At 45.7% G+C, this 25,553-nt stretch overlaps 1 protein-coding gene across 4 annotated transcripts in view; it reads left to right on the top strand.

Annotated features, from left to right (window-relative positions):
- The window catches only part of pold1 (polymerase (DNA directed), delta 1, catalytic subunit), a 139,456-nt gene that overhangs the window by 42,101 nt on the left and 71,802 nt on the right, over positions 1–25,553 (top strand). For all 4 annotated transcript variants that reach the window (XM_038783515.1, XM_038783513.1, XM_038783514.1 and 1 more), the window contains exons 11-17: positions 2,575–2,715; positions 4,868–4,978; positions 6,154–6,345; positions 8,838–8,926; positions 9,502–9,618; positions 11,407–11,520; positions 14,875–15,022. In XM_038783515.1, coding sequence (XP_038639443.1) covers positions 2,575–2,715; positions 4,868–4,978; positions 6,154–6,345; positions 8,838–8,926; positions 9,502–9,618; positions 11,407–11,520; positions 14,875–15,022 — 912 coding nt within the window. The remainder of the gene's footprint in view (positions 1–2,574; positions 2,716–4,867; positions 4,979–6,153; positions 6,346–8,837; positions 8,927–9,501; positions 9,619–11,406; positions 11,521–14,874; positions 15,023–25,553) is intronic.

Raw genomic sequence — 25,553 nt, 5'->3', positions numbered from 1 at the left:
AGAATCCAGCCCTATATTTCTACAACGCGTCCATCCTGGTTAAGGGCAGGTGGATATGGCTATGTGGACTCTGGCTTCCTGGAGCCTGGCCTAAACATTGAAAGTTGCAATTAAGGGCCATCGGTGTTTATAGGGGAACTGAGAATCAATTTTGAAACCTTTGCCTTCTCGCGCTGCAAGCCTTTCTCTCTCGCTTAACCGAAAGAGGAGGTGTGAGCCTTTACTGGTGTTTGTTGTGAACTAATCAATAAGAGGTGAGTGAGAGTAACGTGATTTGCTCCTTGATTCTTGAGTTGTTAATTGAGCTTGCGATATTGCTCGTAGGTAAATGTAACAATCTTTTCTGTCGCTGTTTCCCATTTTAATGTTTTCAAGAAATCAGGCGGGAGGGAAGTGAGTTGAAGTCCTTATGATGTTGATTCGTCAGTGTTTTTTATACCATCCCAGCCCAGTGACACTTTAAAAGAATGTCGTAATGGGACGATGATATAGGGAGAAACAGGAATAGAGAGATACATTGATGGATGAAGTAGAATGGGAGTGGAATGTAATCACTGACGTTTCAGTGCTGTGAATTCAATGTAAAAGAGCGACCTTCAGTTTTTTTGGAGTACTGCACAATGAGTAGGTTCAAAGGGAGGGCAGCCATCTAAACCTCGGTCTTTGCTATTCTTAAACAGCTACCAGGAGATATTAAATCCTTGAAGAGGGCACAAGAAAGATTTTCTAAAACCGTACCAAGGCGGCGAGATTGGAGAGGTTGGGATTATTCTCCTTGGAGCAGAGAGGGTTGAGAGGAGATTTGATAGAGATGCTCAAAGTCATGAGACGTTTTGAAAAGAGTTAAATAAGGAGAACTGTTTCTAGTGGCAGAAGAGTCGGTAACCAGAGGACACAGATGTAAGGTGATTTCCAAAAGAACCGGAGATGAGGCAACATTGTTGGATGCTGCTAGCTGTGAAATGCACCGTCTAGAAGGGTGTTGGAAGCAGATTAAATAGTCACATTCAAAAGAGAGTTGGATAAATAGGTGGGGAAAACAATTGCAAGGTAATGGAGAAAGACCGCTCTACTGAAGAGCTGGCACACACGAACTTTGGATCAAATGGTGGTGTTTTGTGTTGCATCATTCGATGATTCTGTGTAGGTCCAGTGATGACTGTTGCCTTTTTAAAAAATAAATTCATTTTTTCCAATTAAGGGGCAATTTAGCGTGGCTAATCCACCTAGTCTGCACATCTTTGGGTTGCAGGGGTGAAACCCACACAAACACGGGGAGAATGTGCAAACTCCACACGGACAGTGACCCAGAGCCGGGATCGAATCTGACCTCCGCGCCGTGAAGCAGCAGGGCTAACCCACTGCGCCACCGTGCTGTCCTGCCCGTTGCCTTTTACCTCTTAGAGAGATGACTGGACTTTGATTGTCTCTCTGTCTGTGGTTAGAAATGTAGTTGGTGGGAGAGTGGACAGGTCAGATAGGGGCCAACCGGTAATCTGATGGCACAGCCAAGTTGCTAATTCTGAAGACAGGGGTGGCAGTGAACTTTCTGGTTGTGAAAGACATCACATCCAGGCCCAAAAGTGGCCACCAAAATACCGGTATCAAAATAGAAAATGCTGGAAAATCTCAGCAGGTCTAGCAGCATCTGTAGGGAGAGAAAAGATGACCCTTTGTCAAAGCTAAAAGACATAGAAAGTGGAAGATAAGTGGGAATGAAAGATCATAGCCATGATACCGATATCCATGTGTGGGAAATTCCACAAGGATTGCTGTGAGAAGTAGGAAGCCTAGGGCAGCACTGCTGCCTCATGGCGCCGAGGTCCCGGGTTCGATCCCGGCTCTGGGTGACTGTCCGTATGTTGTTTGCACATTCTTCCCGTGTTTGCGTGGGTTTCACCCGCACAACCCAAAAGATGTGCAGGGTAGGTGGATTGGCCACGTTAAATTGCCCCTTAATTGGAAAAAGTGAATTGGGTAGTTCTGCACAGAGCATCTGGTGTTTATTCAACCATTCAAACAAACTTTTGTTAAGGTTTATCAACTGGTTGGGGGGGGGCGGGAGAGGGGGGGAGAGAGAGAGAGAGAAAGTGAAAGGCTGAAATATTTCTATTGCACACTAAGTTACGCTCCCCTTACTGGCTTTGAGATGTCAGACTGCAATTGGGGAAAAAAATAAATAATACTTACATGATTCAGTAATTTGGGTGTTGGTTAAGATCTGACTGACACGGGCAGCACGGTGGCGCAGTGGGTTAGCACTGCTGCCTCACGGCGCCGAGGTCCCAGGTTCGATCCCGGCTCTAGGTCACTGTGTGGAGTTTGCACATTCTCCCCGTGTCTGTGTGGGTTTCGCCCCCACAGCGCAAAGATGTGTAGGCTAGATAGATTGGCTATGCTAAATTGCCCCTTAATTGGAAAAAAATAATTGGGTACACTAAAATTAAAAAACAAAGATCTGTCTGACACACACGTGGTAAAGGACACAAATGCACCAACACTGTTGTGTTATTTATCCTTGTGATTTACTGTCACCATCATGTAGCAATCAGAGTAACTCCTATTCTTTTTCAGGTGACGACTTTCCCATTCCTGGGTCGTATCCCCAGCCGTAAATCTGTAATCCGAGATTCCTCATTTCAGTCTCGACAGATGGGTCGTAGAGAAAATAAAGTGATCAACATCGAGGGAAGAGTGCAGTTTGACCTCCTGCAGGTGTGTAAAGCTATCAAGTGAGTGGATTATACCGTATACAGCGGCACAGTGGTTAGCCTCACAGCGCCAGGGATCGGGGTTCGATTCCGGCTTTGGGTGACACTGCGGAGTCTGCACGTTCTCCCTGTGTGTGCGTTGGTTTCCTCCGAGTGCTCCGATGCCCTCCCACAGTCCAAAGGTGTTCAGGTTAGGTGGATTAGCCATGATCAATTGCCCTTTTTGTCCAAAGATGTGCAGGTTAGTTGGGGTTATGGGGATAGGACAGAGGAGGTGGCCTGGGTAGGGTGCCCTTTCAGAATGTAGGTGCAGACTCAATGGGCTGAATGGCCTCCTGCACTGTAGCAATTCCATGATTCTAGTAGTCATCATGGCAATCCATTTCTTTGGTAAAGTGGGTTTTTCATCATTTGCTTATTCTCCTGCTGTTAAAGTGCTATATTTAATCTAGATTTTTCAGGGAGATCGCAAGCATGATTGATCAGAGGGTGTTGTCTCTGGACTGCAGTAAAACATTTGGTAAATGAGATTATTAGCAAGAGTGAGAGAACATGGAATTAAAGAGATCCATGTGATATTGGTTGATAGTTGGTTGCGAGTTGGAGACAAGACTGTTGAGAGATAAAATTTGATTGGCAAGATGAAAGAGACTATGTCCCCCAGAGATCTGTAGCGGGGCCCCAGCTTTTCACCATATTAACGACTGGCATGAAGGAATGGAGACTCATCAAGCCAAGTTTGCAGATGATTCTTGGGTTTGAAGGAACAGTAAATTGTGTGGGTTGGAGGAAGTTGCAAAGGGACGTGGACAGACCAAATGGGCAAGCTGTAGCAGAAGCAGTACAATGTGGGTAGGTGCGCGTTCATCCATTTTGAATCCAAGAAAGAATGTGTTGGAATATTTTCTTAAGGTAAGAAATTGGGAGCCTGGAAAATTAAAGGGATTTGGGTAGTCAAAGGCTAGCGCACTGCTGCCTCACAGCGCCCAGGGATCGGCTTCGATTCCGGCTTTGGGTGACTGTCTGTGTGGAGTTTGCATGTTCTCCCTGTGTCTGCTTGTGTTTCCTCCGGGTGCTCCGATTTCCTCCCACATAATCAAAGTTCATGGAATGTTGGCCACTATCTCATTAGGAAAAGGGAAGGATTTGATGCTTCAGAGCTTTAACTCGGAACCCATCTGGAGAACCGCAGCAGAATTGAGCAAGAAATAGGCAGAGGGCTAGAATGCTGTTTCACCAGAATTATGCCATTGTCCAATCAGGAGAACAAATGGCATGAATTTGGCTTGTATTCCCCTTGAGTTTAGATAATTTGAGCGGTGATCTAATCGCAAAGTTTGAAATGATGATAGATTCAATAGAGTAACTTGAAGAGAAACTATTTCTTCCTACTGGAGAAATAACCTTAATGAAAAATAAAGCAAGACGATTTAGCAATGCAATTAGGAAGTAATTTTTCTCACAAATTAAATTCTGGAACAGACTTGCGAAGCTAAGTGGCCTGTGCATGTTTCCTGCCTTTGAGCCCAGTCCAGGGCTTGAGCACAGAATTCATACTGACACTTCAGTGCAGTATTGACAGTGCCTTCTGCAGTATGGCTGACCAGGACACACTCCTGCTCTCGCCACTTGCCGTCGGGTGTACTGGAAGGATTTACAGATGATCAACAACATGTTTGACCAGGATAAGAACTTTCTGTGGCCATCAAATCCTGAAGTGCCACTTGAACCCAGACCTTCGGGACACCGTCCACTGAGCCATCTATCCCTCGCTAAACATTGCTAAAAGATAAATCAAAACTTTTTTTTTACAAATCTAGAGTCCCAATGATCTTTTTTCCAATTAAGGGGCAATTTTAGCGCAGCCAATCCACCCAACCAGCACAGCTTTGGGTTGTGGGGGTGAAACCCACGCAGACACGGGGAGAATGTGCAAACTCCACACGGACAGTGACCCAGGGCCGGGATTCGAACCCAGGTCCTCAGCGCCGTAGTATCAGCGCTAACCACTGCGCCACCGTGCTGCCCTATAAATCAAGTAACCTGACATTCATCTCCCATAAAACACCAGTAACTACACTTCAAAGCAAGCCGTTTGTTATTTGAGAAATGCTTTCTATCTTTGAAGTAACTTGCATTGCTTTTGTTTTGGTCAGGTGTTACTACGCGACTACAAACTGCGATCGTACACACTCAACGCCGTGAGTTTCCATTTCCTGCAGGAACAGAAGGAAGACGTTCAGCACTCAATCATCTCAGACCTGCAGGTATTGGATAGCTGGATGAATATAATAATCTAATAATAATCTGTATTAGTGTCACAGGTAGGCATATATTAACACTGTAATGAAGTTACTTTGGAAAATACCCTCGTCGCCACATTCCGGCGCCTGTTCAGGCATGCTGAAGGAGAATTCAGAATGTCCAATTCACCGAACACGCACTTCTTTCGGGACATTGCTAAGTGTTGTTTAATATGTTGCTTAGTGGGGAAAAGAGGTGGTGCTATCTCTCTTGGCGGGTTAACTTGATTCTTGAATTTAATTGAAGTTAATTTTATGATAATTGGTTGGGGGGGGGGGCGGGAGCGGGGAGCTGCTAGGAATTGGACTGGTGACTAAAACTATTAGGAGGTAGAAGGCATCATACATTTACCTTGGGCTTCAATAACCTTGAACTTGTGGAGTTGAATCCTTTAAATATTTAACCAAAGACAAAATGCTGGAAGATCTCAGCAGGTCTGACAGCATCTGTAGGGAGAGAAAAGAGCTAATGTTTCGAGTCTAGATGATCCTTTGTCAAAGCCTTTGTCAGTTAAATATTTAACTTGAAGAGACACATTTGCACTTTAGCACTGCTGCCTCACGGCACTGAGGACCCGGGTTCGATCCCGGTCCTGGGTCACTGTCCGTGTGGAGTTTGCACTTTCTCCCCATGTCTGCGTGGGTTTCGCCCCCACAACCCAAAAATATGTAAGGTAGGTGGATTGGCCATGCGAAATTGCCCCGTAATTGGAAAAAAGAATTGGGTACTCTAAATTTAAAAAAAATCCTACTCCCCATCCCGTTGTGCCTGAACCTCTTGCTTTACGTTGCAATCCGAGTTGAGCAGCAGAGAGAAACTGTTACAGTAAGAGAGAAGAGTTCTGTATTCATACAAGTGTACACGGTGCACCTTCTTAAAATATTTTATCTAATTCATTGATCACATCAGCTTAATTTTAAGTTTAGCTGAATTAAGATTTATTTTTAATTGTAGTTTAACTTTTTATACCTGAGATGTAACTAAATAATCTAAAATGAGAATTTTGCAACATCTGGGTAGTTTTCTCACCTGTGCACGGCAGGTATCGCCTGTTCTGTTTTCCTTTGTCACATCTGTTTCCTACATTTTTTTCTTCTCTGCCCGGCCCACCTCCACACCGCCCGCCTGTCCGGTTTAGAATGGTAACGAGCAAACACGAAGGCGATTGGCCGTATACTGCCTGAAGGATGCCTACTTACCCTTGAGGCTGTTGGAGAAGCTGATGTGTGTTATTAACTACATGGAAATGGCCAGGGTGACGGGCGTCCCCCTCCCCTACCTCCTCTCACGAGGACAGCAAATCAAAGTGGTGTCTCAGTTGCTCAGACAGGTATGAACAAGAACAACGCTTTTTTAAAAATTAAGTCATCATTAGTTAGCTGTAACATGTTCAGTGAATATGTCGCCCAACTTCCAGATGGCACATATCTAGTTTCCAGCACTAATTGGGCAATAGTGAATGACTTGACAATAATCATCTTTATTGTATCACTGTCGTGTGGAGTTTGCACATTCTCCACGTGTCTGTGTGGGTTTCACCCCCACAACCCAAAGATGTGCAGGGTTGGTGGATTGGCCACACTAAATTGCCCCTTGATTGGGGAAAAAAAAATAATTGGGTACTCAATAAAAAAAAATTCTTTATTAGTGCCACAAGTAGGCTTACATTAACACTGCAATGAAGTTACTGTGAAAATCCCCTCGTCGCCACACTCCGGCGAACCACTGTGCTACCGTGATTTAGTTGGAAATTTGGTCGGGAGGGGGGTCAAGATATATTGCTCGAATCATTAATTGGCAACTAGCTGGATGCTGAACCAAAGAGAAAAATGTGGGATCTGTACTATTACTCGGCATTAGCTGCCCTGACCTGCTTAAATATAGCGGTTTGTCCAGCCTTCTTGAACTGCCCATAGCCTTTGGCTCGGTTAACCACACTGCCCTTCAACTCCTCTCGTCCATCATTTAGCTGGGTGGGATTGTTCTTTTTGGTTCTATTCTCAATTGCCCAGTCATGGCCAGAGAATCACCTGAAATGGCCTCTCTTACTGCCCCCGCACGGTTAGGTGGCGTCCCTTGTCTCCTTCCTGTTTAGCATCCACCCTTGTGTTTTCTGATGATGCCACCATCAGATTGGACATGTACACTGATGAAATGAAAAAATGAAATGAAAATCACTTATTGTCACAAGTAGGCTTCAAATGAAGTTAGTGTGAAAAGCCCCTAGTCGCCACATTCCGACGCCTGTTCGGGAAGGCTTATACGGGAATCGTACCAGACATCAGGCTCCACCTCACCACCCATCTCTTTTTAAAAATATTTTTTTATTATAAAAGCATATTTAATTATTATAAGATAAATCTACAAGAACTACCAAATATATGCAGAGGCCGTGCATGAATAACACATTCCAACCATTATCAGCCCTACTATCTCCACTCCTTGCACATATCTGTGCAATCTCACAGGAGACCACCTGTCGCCTCAGCTGGTGCGCTAAAAGGTGACTGGCCTTCTCCCCGTGTTCATAAAAGGTCAAGCGTTGCAGCTGACCCCACCGCTTTACCCGTCGGGAGTAGCTCAAACTCCGTCTGCAACTCCTTCCTACCCGCCAACAACCCCGGTGTAGGGGCAATCGAGCGCTGGCGGTCCACCTCTAGGGTGGAGTCCACCAGCCTCTGCTGCTCCATCCTCCACTCCCTGTCCTTTCATTGTGTGACTTGAGGACCTTGAGGACCACGCACAACGTAGATGGGAGATAGAGTCGCTCTTGTTTAACATGATGTACTCCCCAATGGCGGAGATTATGCACTCACAGAAACCTTTATCTGCCAACAACCTTGTGTCCAATCTCCACGGCGGGCGTTGAGGGGACCTGGCGCAAAATGTGGAGCATGATTTGAGATAACAATTGCCTCGTACTCCGCTCTCTTTACCCCAGGAGGAAGAGACCCACCCAAGCCTTAGTCACCATCAGAAAACCCTCCCAGTGTCATCTGGACACCTTGGCAGTGCCAGGCTGGCACCCAGGTGGCACTGCCAGGGTGCACCCATATCGGAAGGCAAGCACCTGGGGGCCTCTGATCCACTGGGAGATCCCCCAATGAGTGCCGTCCCCTCTAGTCCCCGTTCGTGGTGACCAGTACTGAATGGTGCTCGTCCGAGTTCTGCCAAGGCGCAGAGGCAGATTTCGCGAGCTGGGTTGATCCCGGAAGAGGGATCACCCGGCATCTACCTGACACGCTGCGCTGCCTTTCGGGCGCAATGTGGCCGGTCGATCTCGCTCATTATCTTTGGTTGCTGCTGTAAACTCCACCTGAGCTGAGCTTCTGACAACATAATCTGCTCTATCACCAAGATCGCTGGGCTTAAAACTCTGGAATTCTCAACCTACTCTACTCTGCTCTTCCAGGATGCTCCTTAAAATTAACCACTTTGTCTAATCTTTTAGTTGTCCATTCTAATATCCCTGCGGCTCAGTGTCAAACTTTGATTGATGAAGCCCGCCCTGATGATGATCAGCGCATTTTACGAAATCAGAGGTGCTTTAATTGTTGTGGTGGTAATGCTAAGGCAGCCAGGTGGCAAATAACATTGCAAGAAATAATGAATTTAGGCTTTTTCTGCTGGTGCAAGGTTGCGTAGAAGGAAAAAAAAAAAATAACGCAGGTTCCCGTGAACTTGCCTCGTGATCTTTGTTGCATTAAAAAAATATACAGTTAATTGTCACTTGGAAAAAAAATTTAAAAAATTTTTGAAAGCATCCCCTGGGTTGATGTGGCAAAATGAGTTTGCTGTGTTTAATCTTCTTTCTGTTGCTAGGCAATGAAGCACGACCTGGTGATGCCTGTGGTCAAAACAGAGGGCGGAGAGGACTACACTGGTGCCACGGTCATCGAGCCAGTTAAAGGGTACAGTTTTGATCGGAGAGAATGTTTTCTCCCCCCCCCCCCTCAAGCTAAGAATTCTGAGTAACTGATATGACTAGGCAAATCTATTTCCCTTGTGACTGCCACCCTATATTCTCCTTATTAATCAATAACATCTATGCAAAAGAAGAACAATATGAGGAATGGCGCAAAATTCATGACTTTTCCAGTCACTATTTTATATCGATGGATGCTCTTTGCCTCTATTGGTAATTGAATGTTATTACTACATTTCAGGGGCAGCAGGGTGGCACAGTGGGTTAGCACTGCAGCCTCACGGAGCCGAGGTCCCAGGTTCGATTCTGGCTCTGGGTCACTGTCCGTGTGGAGTTTGCACATTCTCCCGTGTCTGCGTGGGTTTCGCCCCCACAACCCAAAGATGTGCAGGGTAGGTGGATTGGCCACGCTGAATTGCCCCTCAATTGGAAAAAATGAATTGGGTACACTAAATTTCTTTTAAAAAAAATATTTACTTTTACATCTATCCTAGCCAAGCTTATTTTTATAGCTCCACTGTGTTCTGCACTAAGTGTCATTTTGTTTTTCTATTCCTCCAGGTATTACAACGTCCCCATTGCAACTCTGGATTTTTCCTCCCTGTATCCATCTATAATGATGGCACATAACCTTTGTTACACCACCCTGCTGAAGTCAGGTGCTGTGGAGAAATACAAGTGAGTTGTGTAGCTTTTCAAAGTTGACCTGCCTGAACATGATCATTGAGGTGGTTGAGTTGCAGCCTTACGGGGTGCCTCATGGCGCCGAGGAACCGGGTACGACCATGGTCCCGTGTCGCTGTCCGTGTGGAGTTTGCATGTTCTCCCCATGTCTGTGTGGGTCTTGCCCCCCACAGCACAAAAAGATGTGCAGGGTAGGTGAATTGGCCACGTTAAATTGTCCCTTAATTGGGGGGAAAAAAAAGAATTGGGTACTCTAAATGTAAATTTTTAAAAAAATAAAATAATCCTCGATGATGAGTGACTATTCACCCACCACTGACAAGTCTGACCCTGACTTTGTCTGATTGCTGTAAACAGAAAAATCCTTTCAGTCATCGCTGGTGTAGAAATCCTGTGTTTTTTCTTTCTCTGCTGTTCTTTAGTCCTGAGTCATTTTAACCAGCTGTCACGCTGTCTGGAAATGGCTACCCTTTTCAAAACTCGACTGAATGTTTCAGCAACAATGTATTTTTCTGCTGAGCCATTTGAGGCACCAAGCAGCGAATTTTCCATGCTAAGCCTCTCACTCTCAGGCGTTTGGGATACATGTCTTACCAGCATGCTAGCACAGTGGTTAGCACTGTTGCTTCACAGCACCAGGGTCCCAACTCGATTCCTGGCTTGGGTCACTGTCTGTGCGGAGCCTGCACATTCTCTCCGAGTCTGCGTGGGTTTCCTCCGGGTGCTGTGGTTTCCTCCTACAAGTCCCGAAAGACGGGCTGTTAGGTGAATTGGACATTCTGAATTCTCCCTCAGTGTACCCGAATAGGCGCTGGAGTGTAGTGACGAGGGGCATTTCACAGTAACTTCGTTGCAGTGTTAATGTAAACTTACTTGTGACAATATAGATTATTATTATTATTAGCCAATGTATAGAATATAGGATTCAGGAAAGTTATGATGGAGATGTATGTAACACTCGTTGGGCTACAGCTAGAGTACTGTGTGTCAATTTGGTCACCATACTATAGGAAAGGAAGTGATTGCACAAGAGAGGGTGCGGGGGAGATTCACCAGGATGTTGCCTGGGCTGCAGCGGTTCAGCTGGTTAGGCTGGGGTTTTCCTTGGAGAAGAGAAGGCTGAGGTTTACAAAATTGTGCGGGGGGATATCATAGGGTAGATGGGAAAAGCTTTTCCCCTAGGTAGACGGGTCAATATCAGGGGTGTAAATAAAATAAATAATCTTTATTGTCACAAGTAGGCATGCATTAACGCTGCAATGAAGTTACGGTGAAAAGCCTCTAGTCGCCACATTCCGGCGCCTGTTGGGGTACACAGAGGGAGAATTCAGCATTTTCAGCTGGTACGGGAATTAGATTTAAGGTAAAGGATTTAGAAGGGTTTAGAGGAAAACCTTTTCCCCCAGAGGGTGTTGGAATCTGGAACTAACAGCCTGAAAGGGTGGTGATCCTCACCACATTTAAGAAGCATTTAGATGAGCACTGGAAACGCCGTCGCGTACAAGGCTACGGACCGAGTGCTGGAAATGGGATTTGAATGGATAGGTGCTTGATGGGAGATGCAGTACAAGGTGGTCCGAAGGGCCTCGTTCTGTACTGTAAAGCTCTATGACTCAAAAACATAAGCGTGTTAGAGGCTTCGGATTCCTCGAGGGTGATAGCAAAACATGTCTGGAATAATAATATCCTGATAAAGTTGAAGCTCAATTTTCTTTAATGAAAGACCGTTATTTATTATATTTTGTCCGTTCCCACCCCCCCTTTTACCTTCTCCCCTTCAAGTTTTTCCTCCGATCAATTCATTAAGACTCCGACGGGTGACCAATTTGTCAAAGCTTCAGTGCGGAAGGGCCTACTTCCAGAAATCTTGGAAAACCTTCTGTCTGCAAGGAAAAAGTGAGTACAGCGGCCGTAAGAGTTTTGGAATAATGTATCTGTTCCTTCAGAAGCTATAATCGTCAGACTTGCTTTGGAACTGGAGGGGGGCGGGGTGGGTGATTGAAATTCAGTTAAATCTCCTCACTGATCAACTTGGTGCAATTTTACATTATCGACCGCGGTAATCGGCAAAAGAAACAGACGAGTTGAGGGATTTGTTTGTTTTTTTAATGCTGTGAGTTATTATAGTCTCTAACACGCTGCCTGAAAGGGAAGATTGATTTCTGGAAGGGAGAGGCTGGTTATGGGAGAGATTGAGTGGAATAAGCCTGTCTTCCCTGATGTTTAGAGGAATGAAAAGTGATCTCATTATATATAAAATGCTTAAGAGGACGTGACAGGTTAGATAATAGTGGGTTGTTTCCCCTGGCCTTTAAGTGTAGGACTAGGAGTCAGGATAAGGGGCCATAAGATATGGGAGCAGATTTAGGCCACTCGGCCTAACGAGTCTGCTCCACCATTCAATCAAGGCGGACATTTTCTCATCCCCATTCTCATGCCTTCTCCCCATAAACCCCTGATCCTCTTATTAATCAAACCAACCATATAGGACTGAGCTGAGGGGGAAAATCCCACTGATTAGCCCACTTCGCAAGCATTGTGGGTAGTTCAGGGCACCACATCATTTTTTTTTTTTTTGGAAACATATATACACAACAAATTCCGGGTGCTCTGGTTACTTTCCACAAGACCCGAAAGACGTGCTTGTTAGGTGAATTGGACATTCTGAATTCTCCCTCAGTGTACCCGAACAGACGCCGGAGTGTGACGACTAGGGGATTCTCACAGTAACTTCACTGCAGTGTTAATGTAAGCCTACTTGTGACAATGATAAAGATTCTTATTAATAAGAAGAAAAGCAGGGGGCAGCATGGTGGGGCAGCGATTAGCACTGCTGCCTCACAGCGCCGAGGTCCCAGGTCCGACCACGGCTCTGGGTCACTGTCCGTGTGGAGTTTGCGTGGAGGTTTCGCCCCCAAAGATGTGCAGGGTAGGTGAATTGGCCCCGCTAAATTGCCCCTTAATTGGAAAAAATGAATTGGGTACTCTAAATTTAAGAAAAAAAGCAGAAAAGGAAAAAGAACTGCATCAAACAGCCAAAACATCCTGACCCCCACCCACACACATAATTTCCCCACACTACCCCCTGCCAACTCGGTGTCTGCCCCCTCTCCTTTTTTTAAACTTTTAACCCAGACCCCCCCCCCCCCAGGGGAGGGCGGCATAGTGGTGTAGCGGTTAGCACTGCTGCCTCACGGTGCCAAGGACCCGGGTTTGATCCCGGCCCCGGTCACCGTCCGTGCGAAGTTTGCACATTCGCTCAGTGTCTTTGTGGGTCTCGCTCCCATAACCCAAAGATGTGCCGTGTAGGTGGATTGAGCACGCGGAAATTGCCTGTTAATTGGAATTTTAAAAAAAACAGACCCCACCCCCCACCCCACCCCCGCCCAAGAGCATCACATCTTAATTGGCCTAGGAGGGAACACAGCATAGATTTACCAGAAATTAGGCCTGGACTCGGAGGGTTAAATTATGAGGAGAGATTACACAAACTATGGTTTTATTCCTGGGATTGTAGACGGTTCTGGTGTAATTTGATCCAAGTTTTGCAGATATTAAGTGGAATAGATAGGGTAGATAGAGAAAAAAAAGGTTTATTTCTGCAGGTTCGGGCAGGGCTAGGGCACATCATCTAAAATTTGGAGCCACATCTTTCAGGAGTGAAATTAGGAAACACTTCTCCACACAAAAAAAGAGTGATAGATGTTTTGAACATAAACTTGAACACTTGATTGAAGCATATAATATCCTGAGGGGTGCAGACAGGGTGAATGTGGAGTGGATGTTTCCTCTTGTGGGCAAATCTAGAAGTATGGGGGGGGGGCGGGGGGCATCACTGTTAAAAGAAAAGGGGTCACCCATTTAAAATGGAGATGAGGTGGCATTTTCTCACTCGAGAGTCGTGAATCTGGAACCCCCTTCCTGAGAAGGCAGTGGAAACAGAATATTTGAATGTTTTTAAGGCCGAGGTGATCGATTCTTGGTGAGCAAGGTTATCGGGAGTGGGCAGGATGCGCTATCGGATCAGCCATGATCTTATTAAATGGCGGAGCAGATTTGAGGGGCCGAATGGCCTCCCTCCTGCTCCTTGTCCCACAACCGGCCGTAATGTCAGATCAATTTTCATTTTTAAACTGGGATTGACGGATTTTTGATAACCACAGGTATTAAGAGATATGGGGCAAAGGTGCGTGTATGATGTTAGGTCACAGATCAGGCAAATCATTGAATGGTGGAACAACCTTGAGGGGCAAAATGGCCCATTCTTGGTTCTATGCACCTCCCAGATTTTGATTCTTGGTTGTTGGGGAAATATTGATGTATTTTGCATCGGTTTGAGCATCAAGCGCTCTCAGGTCAGGATTATATATATATTGTGGGTGGAGCAGTGGTTAGCACTGCTGCCTACGGCACTGAGGACCCGGGTTCTATGCCGGCCCCGGGTCACTGTCCCTGTGGAGTTTGCACATTCTCCCCGTGTCTGCGTAGGTCTCACCCCTACAACCCAAAAAGATGAGCAGGCTAGGTGGTTGGCCACGCTAAATTTATCTTAATTGGAAAAGTAATTTAAAAAATAAAACAAATATATATCGTATGTGGATTAAATCAATAGCCACTGCTCTCTAACATGCTGTAACAATATTCTCGGGTGAGTAATGCTAACCGGATCCATGCTGGTTGGTGAAGTTAAAACAAAGACGCATCTGCTTTCTTGGGAGAGTTTATTGACTTAGTTCATAGTCGACACTGCTCCAACCCACCATTTATTCTCCATTTATTCCCTTTTGGGGAAAACAATTAACAGAAATTAACAATTTCTGTTAACAATTGCTGAAATATCAAATCAACAAATTAATGGGGTAGAGCCCCATATCTCCATTTATAGGTGATATTAAGAGGACACATCCTCTTAATGCCCATTACCTGTTTAGTAATGTGATTGCCATTAAACTGAACAATTTAATTAATAAGACATTGCAGGTAATGGCCATGCACAAAGTTGGGCAATTTTATTTTCCGTTTTGTTGGATCTTTGGGTGATTTTGCCTGTTTGTGCCATAGTTTGTGTTTGAGGCTTAACCATGTAGATGCGCCTCATATAGAACGGGTGTGATGTTTGGCCTGTTGACCTGGGACTACATTCAAACCAGAGGCTAGAGTTGGAAGGACAGCATGTTGTTGAATCCAATCCCTGGATAGTCGTAGTAATGTATTTCTAATTGTCACTTAAATCACCTCTCAACACTCCAGAGCAAAGGCAGAACTAAAGAAAGAGACAGACCCATTCAAACAAAAGGTTCTCGATGGTCGACAACTCGCCCTGAAAGTGAGCGCAAATTCAGTGTATGGTTTCACTGGAGCACAGGTCGGCAAACTACCTTGCCTGGAAATATCACAGGTGAGTTTTGACATTTTCTGTTCTTGCTCTGCAGAAAGCTGTTTGGTTTAGGAAGGTCTTTGCATAAGTTTATTTTTGTACAGTAAGAAATCTTACAACACCAGGTTAAAGTCCAACAGATTCATTTCGAATCACTAGCTTTTGGAACGTAGCTCCTTCATCAGGTGAGTGAAGAGGTGGGTTCCACAAACACGTATATAGACAAATTCAATTATGCAAGATGATACTTTTAATGTGCAGGAAATTAAGTCTTTACAGATCCAGACGGTGTGACTGGAGAGAAGGATAATCACAGGTTAAAGAGGTATGAATTGTCTCAAACCAGGACAGTTGGTAGGGTTTTGCAAGCCCAGGCCAGATGGTGGGGGTTAATGTAATGAGACATGAATCCAAGGTCCCGGTTGAGGCCGCACTCATGCGTGCAGAAGTTGGCTATCCGTTTCTGCTCAGCGATTCTGCATTGTCGTGCGTCCTGAAGGCTGCCTTGGAGAACGCTTACCCGAAGATCAGAGGCTGAATGCCCTCGACTGCTTCAGTGTTCCCCGACCGGAAGGGAACATTCCTTCCTTTATTTTTGTGGAAAAGGGTTTTCATGATCCCAACAGTTGCAAGAAACCACGGGAATTGATTGGTCCTTGTGGTCAAACTGTCATAAGTGGTGATGGTGCATTCAAGGAGCCGTGCCAGTAAGGTTTGAATTCTACCTGGCTAGTTGTGAAATTGAGCTAAATTGAACCTGGAAACTGTAGAAAACTAACCAGAAACTTTGCTGGATTGGCGTGAACTGGTGATCTTCAGGGAAGGAATTTGCCATTCCTACCCAGACTTGGCCACAGGTGACCCTAGCCTTGAACATAGATGATTCTAAATTCAACTCAGTTGTAACACAATTGCTTCACGAAGGTGGCTCTCCACTGACACACCGCATGGCCACTGTCAACCAGAATTGTTGACAAGCCAAGAACAAAATGAAAAGGAAGAATGAGGGTGTTGGGTAATGCTTCGTTGCTGCACCCAGTATGTTGTTATAGATTGTGTCTCTTACATCTATGCTGAGCATTTGAGCTAGGATTTCCCCATGCCAATTAGTTCTTAATCTCAGTCATGCTGAGATGTAAGGGGGATATTGAGCTGTTGAGTGGGCGGCACAGTGGGTCGCGCTGTTGCTTCACAGCGCCAGGGACCTGGGCCGATTCCCGGCTTGTGTCGCTGTATGTGCGGGGTCTGCACGTTCTCCCCGTGTCTGCGCGTGTTTCCTCCAGGTGCTCCGGTTTCCTCTCGGGTGAATTGGACATTCTGAATTCTCCCTCAGTGTACCCGAACAGGCGCCGGAGTGTGGCGACTAGGGCATTTTCACAGTAACTTCATTGCAGTGTTAATGTACGCCTACTTGCGACAGCAATAAAAATGACTTAAAAAAGAGAAGAAAAATCAAAGGGACAGACTTACAAACCTTTTGTCTCAATCAGCTGTAGGGCAACATTGACAGATCTGTGCCAAGACGTATTTCCCAGTCTGTCTCTCTTGACTTGAAAGTTGCGTGACACCGAGGAGGAGGCGACGGACCCAGGCGTGCGAATATAATACTTTGGTATTGTACAAAATTGTGCAATGGAACTAAAATAGCTAAATAGAACTTTTCTTCTAAGAATTTTGGTTCATGAAGGATGAGTAAAAACTTAAAAGATAAAAAGGGAAATGTTTGCTTTATTGATACAATAGCAGCAGTGGGAACCAAGTTGAAGTGTTGAAATGTTTTAAAAAGCAACTTCTCACCAAGAACAGATTCTACAACACTGAGATTTTTTAAATGGCTGTAACAAATACGTGTAATATATATACACACATACAGTCCAAGCTGTGTATAGTCCGGAGACTGCAGTTTTGTGATGACTCCTGTCATATGTTCTCAGAGGGAGACTGTGGTTAAGCTGTGCAGGAAGTTGTGTTGAGCAGGATAAGATGTTGTAAATCCGTTTGTCAGCAGCATCTTTGCTCGCCCTCTTCTGTTTCATTTTCCAAAGAGTGTCTTTAGGATTCTTCTTGGTGCTCCAGACACACGGAGTGGTTTCACATTGTTTTGCTGTCCTTTGCCTGAACACCGCACCGTCATCTTGCTTTTGTGTCGTGTCTTTGACCCGAAAAATCCAGGGCTCGTCACAGGAGCATTTCAAAGCAAACGTTTGTACGAGATATTAGGATAGGCAAGAAAACGATTAGTTGAAGGGGACAGCAATAAGGAGCATTTTAAGGGAGGAGAGAGTGATGCATATTTCGGGATGGAATCCAGTAGCTTGGTACCCAGGCAGCTGAATTATGTATGCACAGGAGGCCAGGACTGGAGCTGATCGGCGATCTTGGCAGGTCTTAGGGCTGCAGGAGGTACGGGCATGAGAAATTTAAAATCCTTTTGTCGGGGTATGGTTCCACAAACACGTTCACCAGATCAACACTATCACAGTTGAGACCTCATCTTGTCTTCAAACACTGTGCACATTTTCAGGGAGGAGATCAGCAGTGGGACAGCTGGATGATTTCAGCCCTCTGCTCTCAGGCCCACCACTTGGTGCCCCGCCACTTGCCCCAGCCAAGATAAACTAATTCTGTACAGCCAGAGAACAATCCTGAGCTTTTCTTGGAATATTTTTACACCGGGTTGAGGGATTCCAGTTAAGTGCAAGGACTAGAAAAGCACCAACTTCTTGCTTTTAATGCAGTGAAACAGCCAAAGGTGATTCACAGAAGCGTTATCCACCACAATTTCTCACGGAGCCCCATATGGAGGTACGAGGACTGGCGACCGAAACCCTGGACAAAGTATTTTAATGTAAGAGACAGGAACCGAGAAGTGGAAAGCAGATTCCAGAGGTTAGGACCTTGGCAATGGGAGGCACAGGCACCAATTACAGAGGGATTATTATTGAAGATGTGCACGAGGGCAGAAATTTGAAAGAGCGCAGAGGTCAGGTTGTAGAGTTGCAGGAGGTTACAAAGACAGGGCAGGAATAAGCCCATGTGAAGGAGTTTAAATTCTGGGATCAGAATTTTTAAGTTGAGACTTTGCTAAACTTAGCGCCAACGCAAGTCAGAGGATACAAGAGTGATGGGTGAAAGGAACTTGGTGTGAGTTAGGATACAGCCAGTAGAGTTCTGTTTGATTTCAGGTTAATGTAGGGTGAAAAACGGTCAGGAAGGTGTTATTAGAATAGTAACGTTGGTGCTACACAAGTGCTAGGCAATTATTATCTACAGCACGGTAGCATTGTGGATAGCGTAATTGCTTCACAGCTCCAGGGTCCCATGTGTGCGTAGGTTTCCTCCGGGTGCTCTGGTTTCCTCCCACAGTCCAAAGATGTGCAGGTTAGGTGGATTGGCCATGCTAAATTGCCCCATAGTGTCCAAAATTGCCCTTAGTGTTGGGTGGGGTTACTGGGTTATGGGGATAGGGTGGAGGTGTGGGATTGGGTAGGGTGCTCTTTCCAAGAGCCGGTGCAGACTCGATGGGCCGAATGGCCTCCTTCTGCACTGTAAATTCTATAAGAGAGAATTTAACTACTTCCCCATGTGTGGTCAATCCACCTAGCCTGCTCCTTGTTCTGGGCTGTGGGGGTGAGACCCATGGACAGTGACCCGGGGCTGGAATTGAACCCAGGTCCTCGGCGGCATGAGGCAGCGGTGCTAACCACTGCGCCACCGTGCCGCCCCACAAAGCAAACCCACTTGTTTGGCGCTCCATCCACCACCTTCAACATTCCCTACCTCCACCACTGGCAGCAGTGTGGACTATCTATAAGATGAACTGTGGCAAGTCACCGGGTTCCTTCAAGAGCATCTTCCAATCCTGCAGTCTCTAAAAGGACGGGGGCAGCAGATGCACGAGAAGACCACCACCTGTAAGTTTCCCTCAAAGTCACCACCATAGAGCATAGAACATTACAGCACACTACAGCCCTCGATGTTGCGCCGACCTGTGAAACTAATCTAAAGCCATTCTACACTATTCCATTATCATCCATATGTTTATCCAATGACCATTTAAATGCCCTTAATGTTGGCGAGTCCACTACTGTTGCAGGCAGGGAATTCCACTCCCTTACTACTCATCTATCTCCCCTCAATTTAAAGCTATGTCCCCTCGTGCTAGCCGTCACCATCCGAGGAAAAAGGCTCTCATTGTCCACCCTATCTAATCCTCTGATCATCTTGTATGCCCCTATTAAGTCACCTCTTAACCACCTTCTTCTCTAACGAAAACATCCTGACTTGGGACAATGTCGCCGTTCCTTCAGGGTCAAAACTCTGGAACTCGCTCCCTAACGTCACTGTGGGTGTACCTACACTACACGGACTGCAGCGGTTCAAGAAGGCAGCTCACTACCGCCTTCTCAAGGGCAATTGAGGATGGACAACAAATACTGGCCCAGCCAGCCAGCCCCACATCCCATGAAAACACAAATAACAATAGTAGTTGGGTCTTAAGGTGACAAAGGCATGAATGAAGGCGTCAGCAATGATGTTGCAAACTGCCTGGTGCAGTCTCGGACAGTTGACATGGAGAGGAGTGGAGCCATTGGCTTGATCTCTTTGGAACACAGAACTCTAGTCAGAACTGTAACAAGAGGTGCTCCAAATAATGAGGGCCAATGATAGGGCAGAGAGAGAGAGAAACTGTTTCCGTTGGCAGGAGAGACTTTAACCAGAGGACACAGGTTTGAGATAATTGGCAACAGAGCCAGAAGGCATTTGAGGGGGAACATATTTCACAGCGAGTCACGACTGTGATCTGGTGGTGAAAGCAGATTCAATAGTAATTTTCAAAAGGAAATTGGATGATGATGATTTCAGTGGGAAATCAGCTGAAGCATGGGCGGAGTTGGGTGATGTTATGGAGATGGAAGTAGGTGACCGCAGTGATATGTACAACCAATGCAACACCAAGGTTGCATTTGTTTGATAATTCTGATTTGGTGTTGGAAGCAGATTCAGCAGCAACGTCCAAAAGGAAATTGTATAAACACTTTTTAAAGGGGAAAAATTGCAGTTACTGGGGAATTTGGACTAAATTGGGCATCTGTTGCAACCAGCCTCGAAGGGCAGGATGGGACACATGACCACCGTTGCCATCTCATTCTCTGATACGATTCAGCACTAAAGTGGGCATTGCTGTATCAGCCCTGCCTTGGTGGACTGGGCGACTCTACAGCTTATACGTACAGCCAGTACTGTTGCAAATTTCTCTCCATCTTCCTTTTTCTTTCCATTGCTGTTGCGCCATGTCAGTATGTTTTGTCATCCTGCACCATCTGGTGCCTAGTTGCATTGCAAAATATAGCAGCAATCTCCTGTCAGGTAGCTACCTGGACCCACATGTCTGTCACTGCTGAGATCTGGGCATGGGGGGGAAAGGAAGCTGACGCACTGTCATCTGAGCATTGTAAATTGTGCAAGATGTTTTTTTAAACATCTCAGTGTTACAGTCTGATAAGTGAGTGTCGCCTTGGGATGATCTGTCAAAAAAGAATTGATCTTGATCTGTAGATAGGATACTCATGACTTAAGCACAAGTACTTCTGTTTCCCTCATTTCATTTGAAATAAGATCTGAAAATCCTGTACAATTTTGCTTCATATAGGAATAGAAAAATAAAAGACTCGAAATCCTCCATGCAGTATATTTAAATTGATCGGCCAGTGGTATGAATAGAAAGCATGTGGAACACAAGCACATTTGCAGGCCCCTAGCATAACTGCATTTGTGCGATATGAGATTTTTATGAAAGATATGTGGCCTTATAACTGCCAAAATAAATTACAACACTAAAACGTTACGTTAATTAGTATTTAACCCCATAGTAATTATTGGTTGACCCTGTTGGAGTGTAGTGGTTTGAAGCCATTCTTTTAGTCAAGTACTGAACCCGACTGGACAAGCCCTTGGTTACAACGTCCAGTGTTGGGACGGCACGTGGTGGCAGTGGTTAGCACTTGGACTGCGGCGCTGAGGACCCGGGTACGAATCCCGGCCCCGGGTCACTGTCCGTGTGGAGTTTGCACATTCTCCCCGTGTTTGCGTGGGTTGCGCCCCCACAACCCAAAGATGTGCAGACGAGGTGGATTGGCCCTTAGTTGGGAAAACTGAATTGGGTACTCTAAATGTATAAAATTCTGGCCTTTGCGTCCCTGCTAGCCCGGCGCAGGATTCTTTTGCAGTGGAAGGATGCGAGGCCCCCGGACGTGGAATCCTGGGTCAATGATATGGCTGGGTTTATCAAACTGGAGAGGGTCAAGGTCGCCCTAAGGGGGTCGGTGCAAGGGTTCTTTTTTTTAAAAAAAAAGAGAAACGTCCAGTGTTAAACCTTTGGCTACTGACTGGAACTTTAGGCTAAAGAACAAGTCCCAGGGTCTTGCCCAAAATTAATAATAATCTTTATTGTCACAAGTAGGCTTACATTATTGGCGCAATGAAGTTACTGTGAAAAGCTCCTCGTCGCCACGTTTCGGAGCCTGTTCAGGTACATGGAGAATTCAGAATGTCCAATTCACCTAACAAGCACGTCTTTGGGGACTTGCGGGAGGAAAGTGGAGGAAACCCACGCAGACACGGGGAGAATGTGCAAACTTCACACGGACAGTGACCCAGGGCCGGGATTTGAACCCGGGTCCTCAGCGCCGCAGTCCTAGTGCTAACCACTGCACCACGTGGTGCTGTGAAGCAACAGTGCTAACCACTGTGTTATGTTTATCAAAATGGATTGGGCAGATCTTGTTTTTATAAGTTAATCCATGAGGTTTTTCCTCCCCCCTCTGACTCAGAAAGAGAATCCTGCTTTGGTTTTTTCAAATAAAAATTTAGAATACCCAATTCTCTTTTTTTTTACAATTAATGGGCAATTTAGTGTGGCAATTCACCTAGCCGGCACATCTTTTTGGGTCGTTGGGGCGAGACCGACGCAGACACTGGGAGAATGTGCAAACTCCACATGGATGGTGACCCAGGACTGGGGTCCGCGCCGCCGTGCTGCCCTCCTACTTTAAAAAAAAAATAATTTTAGAGTACCCAATTCATTTTTTCCAATAAAGGGGCAATTTAACGTGTTCAATCCACCTACCCTGCACATCTTTGGGTTGTGGGGGCAAAACCCACGCGAACGCAGGGAGAATGTGCAAACTCCACACGGACAGTGACCCGGAGTCGGGATCGAACCTGGGACATCAGCGCCTTGAGGCAGCAGTGTTAACCCACTGCGCTACCGTGCTGCCTGCACTCTCCTACTTTTGATTCATGGGTAATTCTAGCTTTTCAAGTCCTATGTTGCCTCGGGCAAGGATTCAGGCCCAGAAAGGAGGGGATCATTGTGAATGTTTTGCCAATGGACCTGCCAGCTGACTTTGGCTCCAAGGGGCTGAAGGAAGTGGATGAAATATATTTTACCCCTAATTTAAACTCTTAAATATTTTGGGGTAGGGCAGAATAGTCTTATATTGAAAGCGGTCTCCCTAGCAATGGTTCCCTATTAGTTATTAATAACAATGTAGGATGTGGTGGGATCTTTCTTTCAGTTTAACGTGGTTTCCCTTTCACCTTTCTTTGTAGTCTTGGTACGGCGAACCCGGAGGGTAAAGCTATTTAAATCTCTTTTAAATTTACGGTAAAGAGCACCAGCCTGATTACGCCACCGGCGGGGATCTCCACGGCGCCAATCCCGGTGTGCCCCCCTCGCGGGAGTTGCTGGCCCTCATGGGGTTCGTGTCCGTGGTGAGCGGGGCGGGAAAACCGCCCCCAAAGCCTGCGGAATTGCCGTTAAATTTCTGCTTGTATACCGGGAGAAGGAGCACTGTCTTATGGTCTATGGTGTCTTATGGTCTTATAGTACTACTGCTTCACAGCGCCAGGGACTTGGGTTCAGTTCCGACCTAGGCTTATTGTCTGTGTGGAGTTTGCACGCTTTCCCCGTATCGGTGTGCGTTTCTTCCAGCTGCTCCCTCAATCCAAAGATGCGCGGGTTAGATGGATTGGCCATGATAAATTTCCGCTTCGTGTTCAGGGGTGTGCAGGTTTTGTTATCGGGTTATGGGGATAGGGTGGGCTGGACGGGGGAGTGGACATGGGTAGAGTCCTCATTCGAAGGGCCGTTGCACACTCGATGGACCAAATGGCCACCTCCTGCACTGTAGGGATTCTGTAGTTCTATGAAAAACCCTTGGCTGTCCAGTTGGATTTAAAACTGGGTCTGTTTAACTTGGTTAGGCCATTGATTCCCAAAGAATCTGATAGAAGTGTTTAATGTATTGAAGGAACGAGATGGGATTAATGCAGATTGATTGTTTCATCTAAATAGTTTCAGAAGGACCAAGGGCCAGGTGCTTAAATTGCGTAAAGGTAGGACTAGTTAGATGTTAAGAGGTTGTGCAGATTTGTCACATTCCCCAAGAGACTTGAGCCAGTTCCTGGCAAGGACAGATCAAAGCCCATAAAAGGTAGTAAGATACCAGATAATATAAATAACATAAAGTCTACTTTTCACCTTGACTGTATATAATCTGCCGAGTTGTGCATTCTTCACAAACTATTTAATCTCCTCAGGAGAAAGTCTGCAAAAGTACACAGTGAAGTGCAGGTTAGGTGGATTGGCCAGACTAAATTACCGTTTCGTGTCCAAAGATGCGAAGGTTAGGTGGGGTTACAGGGAAGTGGAGGACACAACAGCGGAGAAATGTTTGACAAGTTTCAAAGTGATGTTGGTTCCACCATAGTTTGAAAACAAAGTCGGGGGAGTGGCCCTGGGCAGGGTGCTCTTTCAGATTGTCGGTGCAGACTCGATGGGCCGAATGGCCGCCTTCTGCACAGTAGGTATTCCACGATTCTAAATTCCAGAATATTGATAGGTCCTCACAATTTCTACCCTGGCGTCCTCCTTTTCGCAGAGATTACCCTTCCGCTCTGCCCATTGCAGGAGTGAGTGTATCATGTCATCTGCTCCTCTACTCTCAGAACCAACCAGGTATTTAGGTGAAAGCAAAGTAACGCTGAAGCTGGAATTCTGAAATTTAAAAAAAGCGTCGGAAATGCTCAGCGGGTCTTTCAGCATCTGTGGAGCGAGAAGGCATTAAGTGATTTGAGCTCTTGTTAAAGTCTGTTCTACATTTTCTCTACTCAATTATTCCCAATTGAGACGCATCAGCTTTCAAACCTATGGTTTGTTAATGTATTACCAGGATGTTGCGTGTCTCAACTTTTTTTTAAAGCTCCCTTCTGCACAGTCAGTTGTTCTCCAAGACAAGACTTATTTTGCAATCTTGCATGCTTGCACAAATTATTTTCGTTTCTCATTTTTGACCCTTTTTTCTAGAAAGATTTTAAAGTTTACTAGAGTTAATTTTGTTTCGCTACATCCTTTTTTGGGTTGTTAACATTTTTAAAATCTCCTAATGAGTTTTCTCCCTTGCTCTCTTGAATTCGCTAAAATTCACTCTGCCAGATGTACCCTGGTTCCTTGCGCAAGCAGCCATTGCTCACGTTTGAGTTTAGACCATGAGGATCGCAGGCTGTTGGACTGCTCGTGACAGTCAAGGTTGGGCCTGATTCTTTCCAAGTCCAACAGCTGCGTAATCCCTTCCAGAACAGGATCACTATATAGATACGGGTGGCATGGCAGCACAGTGATTAGCACTGTTGTTTCACAGTGCCAGGGTCCCAGGTTCGATTCTCGGCTTGGGTCACTGTCTGTGCCGAGTCTGCACGTTCTCCTCGTGTCTGCGTGGGTTTCCTCCGGGTGCTCCGGTTTCCTCCCACACGTCCCCAAAGACGTGCTGTTAAATAATTGGACTTTCAAAATTCTCCCTCCGTGTACCTGAACAGGTGCCGGAATGTGGCAACTAGGGGCTTTTCACGGTAACTTTATTGCAGTGTTAATGTAAACTTACTTGTGACAATAAAGATTATTATTATACCAGAAATTGAACAGTGGCTCTTCCAACCTTTTTTTTTGAAGAGTACTAAATTATTACTTTTATTTTCCAATTAAGGGGCAATTTAGCGTGGCCAATGCACCTGACCTGCATATTGTTGGGTTGTGGGGGTGAAGACCACGCAGACACGGGGAGAATGTGCAAACTTCACACAGATAGTGGCCGGGGGCCAGGATCGAACCCGGGTCCTCAGTGCCGTAGGCGGCAGTGCTAACCACTGTGCCACCCACTCCTAACCTTATGGAAGTTGAAGTCAGCTACATCTTTATATTTGCCACCTTGCCTCAGATTGGCTCTGACAGACAGCCGACTAAGCCCAGGGACTTTCCTGCTCTTTATGGCTCAGCTGTTGACTGCCTCAGTCAGCTGATTTGTCAGGGAACTGGATTTATATCGAGTGAAAGCTGTAATTTTCTCATTATGGGTTGCATGAAGCATTCCCTGTTTGGTGAGTGCTTCAGCCTTTCATGGCTTCAAGTTAGGAGTAAAAGGACGGTTTGCGGAAAAACAAGCTTCCTGTTGTGAGGGGGAAGTATTTTAAAAACTTTTTTTTGTTCCTAAAT

The sequence above is a fragment of the Scyliorhinus canicula genome, chromosome 23, assembly GCF_902713615.1.
Source record: "Scyliorhinus canicula chromosome 23, sScyCan1.1, whole genome shotgun sequence".
Classification (NCBI taxonomy): Eukaryota; Metazoa; Chordata; class Chondrichthyes; order Carcharhiniformes; family Scyliorhinidae; genus Scyliorhinus; species Scyliorhinus canicula.
This window is presented reverse-complemented; position numbering and strand designations above follow the sequence as displayed.